Source organism: Aquila chrysaetos, chromosome 8, assembly GCF_900496995.4.
Source record: "Aquila chrysaetos chrysaetos chromosome 8, bAquChr1.4, whole genome shotgun sequence".
In the NCBI taxonomy this organism is placed as follows: domain Eukaryota; kingdom Metazoa; phylum Chordata; class Aves; order Accipitriformes; family Accipitridae; genus Aquila; species Aquila chrysaetos.
Genome location: NC_044011.1, coordinates 18,765,251 through 18,779,331, shown reverse-complemented (window position 1 = coordinate 18,779,331; position 14,081 = coordinate 18,765,251). Strand labels below are relative to the sequence as shown.

At 40.0% G+C, this 14,081-nt stretch overlaps 1 protein-coding gene across 6 annotated transcripts in view; it reads left to right on the top strand.

The window, feature by feature from the left end:
* AIG1 (androgen induced 1) overlaps positions 1-10,261 on the top strand; it is a 124,568-nt gene extending 114,307 nt beyond the window's left edge. For all 6 annotated transcript variants that reach the window (XM_030022280.2, XM_030022283.2, XM_030022281.2 and 3 more), the window contains 2 exons: positions 6,222-6,385; positions 9,576-10,261. In XM_030022280.2, the coding sequence (XP_029878140.1) occupies positions 6,222-6,385; positions 9,576-9,613 (202 nt within the window). In that variant the 3' untranslated portion in view covers positions 9,614-10,261. The remainder of the gene's footprint in view (positions 1-6,221; positions 6,386-9,575) is intronic.
* Positions 10,262-14,081: the final 3,820 nt, after the last annotated feature.

Here is a 14,081-nt window from a genome sequence, read left to right as displayed (position 1 = left end):
TGATTCATTCTTTGATAAATCTATTTAAAGAGCTCAGGTACCTTTAAACTTTTATTTGAAAATAAAGTTTCTCTTGAAGTGACTTGAGGAGAGTTCTGTAGATTTGCCAAGGGAGAGCATTTAGATGGGGTAATTTGCTGAATTCTTCTTGAAAGAATTTGAGAAAGGAATGTACACTGAGAATTTGGAATGAATTTGAGATTGATGCTGTCAGCCTTGCTGTAGGATTTCCACTAGCGATTCTCCATAGAAGGAGAGGAAGATCAGAAAGAGCAGATGTTGGCAAAGCGATAAGGGTGCGGACTGCTAGGACAAACCTTGACATTCAGAAGAGAGGGCTGGAGAGTTAGAGCATGAAGCTTGGTGGGAATTGACAGCCACATCGATAAAGAAGGTCAGGATTGAGAAACCAGAAAGATTTCTGAGGTGGCTGGTGTCAGTGGAGCAGGAGAGACAGAGCATGGCTGTGCTAGAGTATGCTGAGGGTCTGTATGTAGGGAGGGGGTCATGAATGCTTTTGGAAGTGACCACTGGGGACAGAAGTTCAATAGAGATCAGAGGAATCAGTGATTGGGGAAAACCAAAAAGTCCTTGAGGCAAGTAAAAGAAATGAGCTAGAACCATGGGTTAAAAGAGAAATGGGTAAGGAAATGTGCAGCTCGCAGGTCAGCAGCTTGAAAGCTGAAATCATGCAACTAAGTGGGAAAAGCTGGGAGGGGGAGAGGGAGACAGGCTTTGAAATCAGAGTGGAAGGCTGATGGAGAGGTGGGTGATAGATGAGGCAATGTAGAGGAGGAGAAAAGAGTTGGAGCCAGAGCTGCTCAGAACAGGAAAGAGTAGGAAGAAGTAGAAGCAGCAGAAATAGGCCAGGAGAAGATTAGCGTCCCCTGTACCTGACCCAGAAGGAGGGTGGGAGAGCAGAAGTGCTTTCAGCGAGCGAAGGCTGCATGGATCCTCAGCCTGTTAGGTCTGACATAGCCATTATGGACTGTTACATTCTGGCTCACCTCCACATCCTCAAATGTTTTAGTCAAAGCAACAGTACAATCACAGATGACATGCATGGATAATACATTCTCGCTTGCTTGTGCAGCTCAATAAAATATAGCTCAAGAAGGCATAGCAACCATTACTATATTTAAAATTAAATACTATTTATCAAAATAGATTAATTCTAAAGATGACAACACCTTGCAGCGAATCTGCAGAGTTTCTGTCATTCTAGCTACCTGTCCACAAATTTCTGCTCTGCATAAGCCACTCCATACCAGTAGCACAGTCCTATGACCCATGTATGGTACAGCACCACTCAGATCAATGGAGGAGAATCCAGCATAAGAAACTGGAATAACACAGTATGATTGCTGTTATTTCCTGACTGATGACTGTTTACTGAACTTAGTTTTTAGTCTTTAAAATTTCTAAACAGTGTACATTCCTGGTATAGGTGACTTAGGCCTGGCTGGCTGGTATTATAAGAAGCCCAGCATCTTAATGTGGCTGAGATCTTAACAATTGTGATTAGATGCAGAACAAGCTGTCCTATGGGATTCGGGGTTTTTTGGGGGGGGGGGGGGGGGGAATCATGAGGATTTATGAAAATGTTCCTTATATCAGTCAGTATTAGAAACTAAAAGTAGAACAGATTTAGTATGGGTCATTGTGCTTCTGTCTCTGAAAGCACAGGGTTGGTCCCTACTCTGTAACCACAAATGATTTGTTCGTTCAAGTTTTGAATGACTCAGCTGCTCTAAGCCTGTCACCTCCTTTGGGAGACATTCCATGATTTAATAGTTCTGGGTAAAGTTCTCACTTTCTGTTGAAAAGGAAGAGAGTGATGCTAGAAAAGATAATGAAATAAAAGCGTAGAAAAAGCCTACGTTCTGTTGTTTGGTAAAGAGTAGCCACAACGGGAACTGGCCTAGGATTTGTTTGGGACCAAAGATACAGCCTTCCTTTCTGCCAGTCACTGGAAACCTGAATGTCACAGAAGATACAGGAAAGGATTTGCTGCTGCGAGAAGTAACCAGAAAGGAACTGCCATAGTAGATCAGAGTAGTCGTGTATCCAGGCTCTAGCTGTAGCTAATGTCAGATGCTTCAGGAGATTTATCAGGCGATTTTGGAATAACCAGCCTATAAGGGAAGTTTTCTTCCAAAACCTATGTCAAAAAGTAGATGCTTGGATCCTTCAGTCTTGATGGTTTACATGCCTTGTACTCTTTCAACTTAAGCATAACTGTACACATTCTTATTGCTTTTACAGTCTCCTGACTTCAGAAGCTTGCTAGAGTTGCATGATACAGCCCAGAGAAGAGGAGTGGACTAAGTAGACTTCCAAACTTGTATACTTCAAAACTTTTTTGAATATCTTGATTTCAGTGATGTGTCACTGAAAGATAAGGTAGAGCATTCCAGAGGTTAATTAGGTATCATATACTTCCATTATCAGATTTGAATTTCTTGTCTCTGAGTTCTGTTGAAGTGCTGCTTCTGTTATGAGGAAGAGCATTGGAAGCTCTTTAAGCCATTTTATGACATGCATTATTATTCTGTGTCCTCTCATTCACTGCTCTTGAAAAGTTACACAGCCCCTCATCTAGTAGTTCCTGTTTCCAGAACACGTAGTACTGATTGTTGTTTGGCTGCAGATTTTGCTGAAGGACTCAACTTGGGCAGGAAATGGGTGGAGACACTCAGAGTTCAGACCACAACATGCCGCCAAGCTGTGATGCCTGTGCAAGTATATTCAGACTCCTGTAGCTGAAAGCAGCCATCACGAGGGAGCAACCATTTTCTGCAACAAGTCTCCCATTGCAAAATCTTTTGGGTGTCATGTTTATCTGCCATTATATCAATGCGTTGAGCTTGCTTCTAACAGGACTAGTTTTACATATGCCATTGCAACAGCTGCATTACTCAAAGCAACAGGTAAAGCACGTCTAAATCACAAGGTTCTGACAATTTTTTGTAGTTACTTTTCCTCATTAACAAAAAACGTATAGCCAAAGGATAAATGTATGTGTATCTTCTCTACATAGTTTTCATTTCCTCCTGATTACTTTGTTAGGAGAGATAGACAACATCTACTGTATACTAGAAGTGAAAAAAAGCTACAAAGTCAAATTTTTGACAGATTTTTTTAAAAAGAAGCAATATTGTGTGCTTTCAAATAGCTTTTTCTGATTTCTACACCAGCTGGTTGAAAATGTCCAAAATTCACCACTTTTTTTAACAGAAATTTTAATTTTAATACAATGTGTGAATATTTCCATTCCTTCTTTTCTTGCCAATTCTAATGAATGGCTAAATGAGCTCAATGACCTATAACGCATTCATCTTTGAAAATGCACAGTTATGTCTACATGGGCTGCCATGGAACCAAAACACAGGGAGGTTCAATTTAAATTTTATCTTCTCAAAAGTAGCCGGTCCAGTTTTAGCTTAAACTTTTTCTCCTCGGTTTATTTTTATCTAAACGACCCATTTTTTATACCTGTTCAATAACAGGGTCTTAAATTGGATCTAGATTTGCACTCCTAAGTAACTCTTAATGCATGCTCCCCTGTGCTTATCTAATAATGAGGTTGGACAGGAATAACAACTACTAGAATTGCAACGTTGAAGGCATTCATTAACATTAGTAATCAGCAATCTTGTGTGGAAGCTTTATGCCTACAGTTGATCAGCCCTTTATTGTGAGGCATCAAGATAGCTTGTATTCAAGCAGGAACGAACCCACTAAGAAGGGCCGTCAGGTGAGGTTTCCATGGCAGCAGTTGTCCTTTTGCTGCTCCCGTTTGTGGTATAGACAATGCGGGAATAGTCAGTGTGTCACTGCTCAGTGGAGAGAAGGCTAATATTACTCCATCCCAATGTAGCGAGCGGCGTGGTGCAGCTCATTTTAAGGAAGATGAGGGCAGCTGATCACATGGGTTTGTGACTGTTGTCTCCCGAGTGGTGCTCAGTACCTCTTGTGCTCAAAGCATGAGTTCCCATGGTGTGGCTGCACTGGGGACAGGCCTACAACAGCTACGCTGAACACACGAGCAGTATCGCCAGGCAACAAATGGTCTCCTGTGCTGGGCAGCAGAGTGCATGAGCTGTGCTCAAAGACTCTGAACTCATCAGAGATTGCTGACATTCGGGAGCTCATCAGTGACTCATTGGTTGGATTTAGAAAATATTTCCTCTTTCCGGTATAAATGCATTCTAGTAAATGCCACTTCTACTTGGTTCACGAATTTGGCTATGTAGGTGGTGCAGTTTAGAAGGTCCCTTGAAAAGTCCCTCTGTAAAGGTGCTTTCTAGTGCTGGGCAGTTTTATCACACCAGAGAAAAGAAGTGAAAAAGAAGCACTGGCTTTTTTCTGAGCTTTTTCCTTGGAGCTTGTTTTTCACAGAATCATCATAAAAAGAAAGCAAACAAAACTGAAAAAAGTTAAGCAATAATAGACACTCCCTGCTAAGCCAACCTGGGAGTAGAGGACATCCCATTACCTTCTACCTGGCTGTCCCATCTTTTTCATTGATCAAGAGGAACATGGTATCCCCTGTTAACCTGGGATACACAGGAACCCTTTATTTTTTCACATATACCTTTATTTTGTCAGGTTAATTCTGGCACAGAAGAATGTTGTGGAAAATAGCTGTAAAATACAGAGATCATTTTCCATATGTGAACTCATTTGGAGAAAGGGTTTTTAATCTGCATTTAGATTGTGCAGATTAATTTACTGACACATGTAAATTCCTACATGAAGTGTCCCAACTGTTAAGGGTTTGGCTGTAATAAAAGCTTTTCTAAGGAGGAGGGAAGCTATGACAAGCATGTACATTTCCAGGGTGATGGAGAATCATTAAACAGGCATTCTGTACTTTCTCTGTGACGGGCATTTATGGTAACAGTTTTGGGTGGACTTCTATGTCTCTGCCCTTCAGGAGCCTATGACTGTTGATCTAGTGATCAAGTGTCTTCCTTAAAGAAATAGAAGTATCAGCAAGTGAAGCAAATCATACGGACATGGAAATCCCCATCAATAGTAGTCTGTGCAGCTGCTGAGTCTTCTCTAGCTGTGCTTTACTGTGAGCTTCTCTCTCAAATTCCCGGGTCAGAAAGGAAGAGATTTACATTCTTGAAGAGAGCCCAGCAGCTCACAGGCCCCAGTCTGTCTCTACTGAGCACTTTTCCCTGTTAGCCTCCGTGATGTTTGCTCAAGTTGTTTGGCATCATTTCCCTTTCTTAGGTTCCACCCACTGGAACGTATGGACTTGCTCTGCTCCCTCTGACTTCACCACTCACCACATCAGATCTCAAGACAAAAGCTATCCCTTCAGAGGGTACAGGTGTCCACTGCAGTCACACACAGCGAAAGCACATACTGGAGTGCTTCTTCAGGCTGCACTGCAGTAAAGCTGACACTCTGTCTCTTGGGTTAGTGTACCAACAACCTCCACTGTAGCTGAATGCTAAAGATCTCTGTGTCACCAGCAAACCACCATCATTCCTTTTCCTTTACTGTATATTGAGTGTGGAGCTGGGCAGAATTTCACTGATGAGGTGGTTTCTTTTTTTTTTTTTTAAATGTCCTACCTAGAGAAAAATTATTAGATCCCAAATGATACCAGGTAACTGAAAGAAAAAGAGGAGCAACCTAAAACACAGGTGCTGAAGAAATTATTCTCCCAAAGAGAAGCTGAACCGTATGTTTCTGGCAAACCCCAAAACTGGTGCACTTGCCAGGTGTAGCGAGGAGAAGCAGCAGAAACACACAAATGTGGACAAAATGAAAGAAGGATGCTGCAGAAGGCAGAGAGTTGGGCTGTGTACAAACCTGGAGAACCCTGAATCCTCTTTGGATAAAGAACCTGCTTGGAACAGAGGGTGCTGTGGTTTCCACACCGCCCTATGAAACACAGCTGTGTATTCCTCATAAATACAAATGCAGCAAGGAAATACCTGCCTACATCAGAACATGAAAACTGGCCAACTGCTCATCTTAAATTTAAAACAAAGCAGTAAGAATGTGGGGAATCAGTCGTAGTTTCATCATTTGTGATGTTTGTTCTGGGTGGATGTCATCCAGGTGCTCCAGTTCAGTTGCAACTTGCAGTCCTTTCAAATAATTCCTTTTTAGGTTACAGTAGCTAAGCCTATAGCCCAAGCTACTTTTGAAAAACAGGGCTGTAGGAGTCAGTACTTGTTATTTTTGTTTTGTTTCAGGGTGTGCTGGATTCACCATGTTACAGGAGTGTGGGTGTACCCGCTTCTTGAGCACCTCAGCCCAGGTGTCAAAATAATCTTTTTTGCAGCTGTTACTGTAATAATTAACATATTCTACTTGGTGGGAGAGGTCCTGAACAACTACATCTGGGATACCCAAAAATGTGAGTATTATTTTCAGAATATTAACTCATGAAATACACCATTGGGACTTGAGTATGCTCCCTTGAAAGTCAAGAACTTTTTAAGCTGGCTAAAACAGAGGAGAATGACAGAAGTTCCACTGAAACATCTTGCTTGCTTGCAGTTAAAAGCAGCCAGATGAACGGAATGGCTGCTGGAGAGCATGATGAGGAATGAATATGTATTCTTTTTTATAACTTCCAATACTAATTTAAGAGCTGTTGGCAATTACCTGAGAGGTTTACAACCCACTTGGTTTACAACCCACTTATTAGCTGATGAACCCATTAAATGCAGCTAGAATAAAGTATCATTCTGTGGGAATGCTATTAATGGTAAGCTTAGACTTAGAAATAAAAATATATTCTTTTAGTACTTTTAGGTATAAGATGTTTTCTGCTTATAAATTTACTCAAGAAAAAATGAATATGGTCATGTCAGTAAAATAATAGGAATGAAAGATCACCTTAGTGCAGGGTAAACATAACTGTGCAGACTCTACATCATCTACCCTGCCTAGGCCACCCATTGCTGAGTAGAGGAAAAGGGAAAATAAGACAAACACAAGATTAAAAGTAGGTTCCTTTACTCTATGAAAGATGTTTTTCATTATTCAAATTGCCTGAAATAAGCAAACAACACTCATAATCGCTGCAGTGGCAAATCACAGCTGGAGTGAAATCCATGCTCCGTGGGAATTCTGTCATTACATTTGTTGGGCCCATAACACGTTGGGACCATACAAACAGCCTGTATCCCCTTTTGGGAAACTAAGTGTGCACTGGTTAATACACCATAAATTCACATGGTAGTTTATTGCACACACAAATCTCTTTTAACAAGTCCTCCAGTACAAGGTAGAACCTAATGCCAGAAGCTCAAAGCGGTTTTACTTGCCATTTGCTCATATTAGCACCCAGCTATAAAGTGTCTTTTTGTTTTTTGCTCAGAACCAGCAATCATTGGTCAGTGTTCAAGTCTGGTTTTCAGTCCTCAGTTTGATGTCACATTCAGATCTATTTAATTCACTTAAGTTAATTCCGGAAAGAAGTTTCTAAAAAAGGCAGCCACAAGGAATAATTTCACTTGACCTAAGTCCTGTATGAAGAATAATAATGTGGTGAAGAATCACGTGTTCTTACCAAGTCCATGAATAAGTAAATGGTGGAAAATCTTCCTTACTATTCCACAGTATGCGTAAGAAAATCCCTGGTTCTTGTGGCCCTCCACCCTAGAGGAGCTAATATCCATCGGGTCATTCTTCCACCCTCTTCCAAGGTTCACGATGGCCTTATTATCCTCTCCGTCATTTCCTTGATTTGGTTAAGGAATGTTGATCCAAAGTCCTTTGTGGCTCGAGCACTTGCAAACCAGAAAATGCCATGAGTCACCTGCTGTTCTTCTGTGCTTGAAACACTTTGCATACACCTAACCTGAAGCGTATGGCAAGCACACCACAAACAGCAGAGATGTAAAATAATGCCAGTCTGTCACCATGCAAGACCTGGGAAGATGTTATTTGAGAACTGTACATTTAAAAGGGGCTTTTGAGCAGTAAGCTTGCAAATCAAAGCAGTCTGCCAGGAGAAGATTTCTGGGGTGAGAGGGGGTTGGTTTGGGTTTGGAGTTTTTTCCTTTTCCTCTGGAGATGCATTAAATAAAACCTCACTACTGACAAAATGATTTGCAGTTAGTTTGTCCAAGTTAAACCACAAACATGGTAGGCAAGGAAAAATTTGCCCTTTGTACAAGCCAGTGTCTGTCCACAGTTTTGAGGGTATCTGCATTGCTGCCAAACTATTTGATGCATCTGCAGTAGAGTGCTTCAGAAGAAAGGAAAGAGGTGCTCTTAAAAAGGCAAATAAAACAGCTCATTTAAAACTATTGGAAAAGTTCCTTCCAGCAGAAAGCAGAAGACTCGAGATATTGGCTCTGGAGCAGCCTTGTAAACCCACTGTAATCTTTTGGACCCAGCCTCTTGTTTTGTTTGTTAAACCTTCAACTGTGGCTCTTCCATTAAATTGGTTTGCCAGCAACACCCAGGGCCATCGTACTTGGGCTGCTGGCAGTGTGCAGACCCATTTGTTTCTGTGTTGCTTCTTTCAGCGAAGCAGCTCTGCAGTTGTGCTTTCTAACTGCAGATGGGTCTTATTGTTTCCCATATTGGAATGAATTAACTATGTTTTTAAAGTGACTTTCGGTGTACCTACCATCTGTGCATATATTGCATTAGCAGGTGATCTTACTTGTGACTAGATTTTCCTCTCAGCATTCTCAGTCAAACATTGCTTCTCTTTTGCCTTCAGTCCTCAAAAGTCTTTCTTTTCCAGCATGCAGCAGGCCTGAAAACCTCCAAAAGAAATATTTGTATTTGAGATGTCTGGCAGAGAGGGCTTAGTCAGAAGAACAATACTTTTGTCAGATACCAATAGTAATTCATTGTCCAGGAACAGGCATATGAAATAGCTGAATATTTTCATTGCCAGAAAAAACAATCTGCTGCCCAGCCCAGACTTTGCCTAGCATAGAAAAGAGACAAGTCCTGCAGCAAGGATAAGTTTTTTAAGGAGCCCTACACTCAACTCGGCCCTCCTGATATTACCGAAAGACATGGCTGTTACAAGAAGAGAGAGGCACCCTGTCAACAATAATTGATTCTTCATTCTTGTACTCTCAAAACAGGGAGATGTGCTTGCAAATATTTAAAAATCCAGTGTTGAAATGGAAGGGGGGTTAAAGTTATTGAATTCTGAAACACAATTTTAAAAACTTGCTTTCAAATAAAGTCAGCTGCTTAGCTTCAACTATAATAACATCTACTTTAATTTGCTTGTAGGTAAGCAGAGGAGGTGAAGGAACTAACTGTTCCCAGACCCCTGCAGCCGTCAAAGGCTGAGCATGCGGCAGGGGGTTAGGCTGATTTAAAAATGGTCCCGAGGGAGGGAGGATTGTGCAGTTCATTACTGGACAACCACTGCCATCAGGTGTGCAGATGCTCTTTTCGTTCGCAGCAGGTGAGGTAACACATGCAAGAGCATGTGAGCAAGTAGGGGAGAAACAACAGCAATAAAGGGAAAAGAAAGATTAATGCATTACAAGAACGTCTCTAAGTAAACTCTTCATTTTTATTCATTGAGAGATTTTTAAAAGCTGTTCTCCATATGTTTTCAGGTATTGAAGAAGGAAAAGAAAAGCCAAAATTGGACTGAACAATAGAGGCAACATGGAGGATTGTTTATGGCTCCATGGAAGATTTCTCATCCCCGACAGAGGTTGGCATGGAGAGGAATCTTTTGGAAAGGAGGAAGTTTAATGGGCCCTCTGCTCAGTGCAAGGATATTTTGGGGTTTTATATGGAAGGAAGATGATTTTAGCTAAGAATAATAACAATGTTTCAACCTCCGTTCCTATTTCTCAATGCTTGCATGTGACATACACATATGAGATGTATATTTATCTCCACGGCATTCTCCATGTGCATTTCTTGCATCAAATAAGTCATTAAATCATTAAGTCATTAAGTCTTTTCACTTCCACCAAGAAGAACAGTGAGTCCATTCTCTGTATTGTTTGAGAAAAGCTTAACCAGATAGGTCACTAATATGGGGAAACAAAACAATCCTATATATTTCAAAGTACAGTGTAAAAATACAGTAGAAGTTAATGCATGAATGTATCCAAAGAAGAATTCAATCTGACTGAAATATTAATGTAACACTATGTAACAGCTGCCTTAAATTGGTGATGTTAATGATTTTATCAGTCTAGTAAAATCTTACTTGCGGTGTTAGACTATCTGAATATGATGCAACTTTTCTTAAATAGATAGGCCTAAATAAAGATCAAATTATCCCTGCTTTTCTGTTTCTTCATGCTGATTCTTGAAATTCTAGATGGATTGATGGCATTGAATTATATATTTTCAGGTTTTCCAGTGTCAACTGTAGATGATATTATTTCTACATGAGGATTTTTCTTCTTCTTTTCCTAGTACAAGACCTGATCCTGCATTTTCAAGTTGTAAGTTCTCAATAGATGGGCTGAGCCATTAGTGTTGTACTAGAGAGAGCATTTAAGCCTTACTTCAGGAAGGCACGTAAGCAAATGTTTAAAGTTAAACATATGCCTGTTTGTGTTAGGAATTCAGTTGCAAAATACTAGCGATCATTTAAACTTGACAGGATTCTGTTTAATTATCAGACAATCAAGAGGGAACTCTAATAGTCAGAAAATTTGTCTAGAATTAAAATGAAGTGAATGGAATAATTTTCAGCAAGATATTATTTATAAAAAAGTAACTTTAAGATCCAAATGTCTTGGTATTCACATCACATATTTATTCATCAGTGTATTTAGATGTATTTATTTTAACACATGCAGAGCACTTCAAAGTTGTGTAATGTTAATGTGTGATTTTTATTAAAGGGATTTCTGCAGTTTTAATATGACTTAACCATGTTTCTGCTCTGGAACAGTTCTGGGGGAAACTGATCTCATGCAACTCATAACATGCCTCCACAGTATTTTTTTAAATGTACTTGTATTTATGTACACACTGTCATAGGAGACAGTGCGCAAGTTCAACAATGTGCTTTTTGGTTGGTTTCCTTCAAAAATAAGGCTTCTGTGATGATACTGTCTTTGTGACTGTTTGTCTGTCTTCTCAATAATTTTTAACTTGTTGATCAGAGTTGCAAAGATTTCAAAGCTAGGCAAGTTACTAGAAAGTTCATGGAAATAAGTGGCCAGATAAAGAAGAAGGAGTTCCTCTGATGGTCCCACAGAGGGAGAGGACAGGACACACAAAACCAGCAGAATTTGGAAGCAAATTAGCTGTAGCCGTGTGGCCTCGTGTTAGGGATATTATGTTCTGCTGGACATGAGCTGTGTATTACATATGCATGGTAATACTGCAACGTGGTTACTCTATCCACACATAACTAGGGCTTGATTGTAATAGATGGTTGTTATTGGAGGTGGTAAGATGTCTGTTATTTGCAACAGGCTTTCAAAACTCGGGAAGGAAAGAAAACACAGATTCAGTCATTTCAGTGAGCTACAAATGGTTTAAAGTCACTGCTTCTGAAAGCTGCAGTAGCACATGCAAGTACTGGTGGACAATGAATGTACTAAGGAATCTGGCTGTACTTCCCAACAGCAGCAGCAGCGGTGACAGACATCGCATTGTGACAGATTATCAACTGCGGCTTAGGGTGGGAAGCCCAAAGCACAAACCCTGTTGACTTGTTTGTCATTTGACGAACTTGCATAACTCATGCTCTGCTGTTAAGTCTAGGACATTTTTGCAGTTTTTTTATTTCACAGGGATTGTTTCCTTCACTGAATTCAAGAATTCATTCTGATGGAAAGAATGTGTTAAATAAAAATAAGAAATGCCAAAATGCCACACAGCTGTACACATTCTGCTAGAGCACACTGAACATCTCTGCTGTATTCATTGCACCACTGAGTGGCTGAGACTGGCTGTTGATGGAAAGATTCCTCTTTCTCATAAAGTTTTATACCTGCTCAAGATAAGTTTTTCTTCTAATACCACGTCATTTTAGGTGATACCGGAAATGTAGTAAGAATATAAAGAGAACAGAAACATCAGAGATCAAAATGGCGTAGCTGAGTCCATGGGTAGGTATCCAAGTGAAAGAAGACTCCCTTTCAGAGGTACAGCGTAGGGACGCTTAAAATTGTCATCCCTCGTATCTGTGAATTTGTGAATATTCAGCACCTCAAAAAAATAGACTACCAAGCTTAGATCTCAGTTAAGCCCCTAAGGTTGGCAATGTTAGCCAAAGGCAATATATGTGACACAAAATGTGGTGGGTTTCAATTGGTTTGAGGAAATTTATAGTATTCCAAGGTTTGAACTCAGTTTGTCTTCTCAGATCTCAAAAAGTTCTCCACCTCCTGTGAGCTTTGAATCATCGTATTTAAAGTCAAAAACAATTTAGAGCATTAAATCCAGCCTATGATGTATGAACCATGATATAAATAACTTAGGGGCCTGTGTACCCAGCGAGTGCTCTTCTAGACTGTATTCATTCCCTTTAGAATTACACAATCCATCATTCTTAAGAAAGATGATGGATGAATGATGACTAAAGTAAAAGTCACTTGTAAGCTTGCCAAATTTCAACCATCTTGGCTGAAATTGTCCCTGAAAGGTATTTCTCTTGGGAGAACTGTTTTTTTGGTGGAAAACTTTTTGACAGAACAAGTCATCTATTTCCAAGTGCAAGTCTATGAAAAAAGAAATCATGTCTGGAAAACTTTTTCTCTACTTTTCTCTTGCTGTGGAACTGGGTCTTTGGAAGAAGGATGGCGTTTATGTTAGTAACACTTCTGAATCTATGGGGAAAATCTATTTGTCTTTGTCCAAGTTTTAGAAAAAATATGCCTGTACTTCCCTGTAGTGCACAGGTAATTCTCTAAAGTGCTTATCAACTTTGGGAATGATCCATCTTGTGGCTGAACAGGATTTTCCCTGCCGTCCCTGATCTGTTGACCTTCTCCAAGCCTGACTACCCAAGACACACACCAGAATGGGGACCCCAACTTTGGTTCCCATGTATTGTCAATACCTCCCCAAAGCTGATGCAAATAAAGCTGCCTAGACCAAATATGAAGGAAGCTAAGCTTTGATGAAAACCTGAGCAATGGGAGTAGGTTCTAGATGGATAAACTAAGTGAAAAAAACTAGCTTTTCCCTTGAGGACTACAGTAAAATTAAATTAGTAATGTTTATTGAGTATGTCATAGCTCTAACGATAAACCACATAGAAAACTCTGTGAAGTTTCATCATTCAGTGAGCACCATCCATCACATGTTATGAATGAGGCATAGGAAAAAATAGTGTGATCATCTAATTAAAGGCAATATCATAATTCATACTCACAAGAGGCCAAATTAAGGTTGAACAGACGGCCTTCATTCTGACATTGCCTCACTTTTGAATGCCTGACTTTGCAATCTTAATAATACTCTCTTGACTTAGTATAGAACACAAAAAAGGGGGGATTTTTTTTAAAGGCTGGTTAGAAAGTCCAGCCACAGAGTTGCCATGAATTTCTGTGTGACTGTATCCCCTTTTTGGCTTTAGAAAGCTCATTCTCACTTTCTGCATCCATTCAGCTACCCCAAAATGTATATGCACAGTTCCCATACCACTCTGTTACAAAGAGGTTGCCATAATTTGCAAACTTTTGCCACAATTTCAAAATGAAATTATCTTAGTCTGTGATTTAGCTTGTGTGTGATAAAACCATAGTTTGCTGTCTCTCTGTAGTAACTGTTGCCTTATTTTAAAGGAAAATGGCAAATATTTTCCCTAATTTTAAGTTGATTCTTTGCTTCTCTGCCCACGTGAGTAATATTAGCTAAATTACCACCAGTGCATGTCAAAGCCACTTGGACATTGTGAGTAGACTGAAAAATGGCTAACCATTCTGCAGGCTCCCACGTGGCAGTTTGTAACAACAGTGTATAAGGCATACGCTCCTTAGTTCATTTTTCCTATTGAATTTGCTATTGAAAGACTATTTCAAACCCTAACATCAATTTCTTCTTTGCCTTTTATTTTCTGTAAATATTGGTCAGTCTGTAGGGCTCTTGTACATGCTTTGCTAACCTTTGAAGACTCAGATACCATTAGACTGAACACT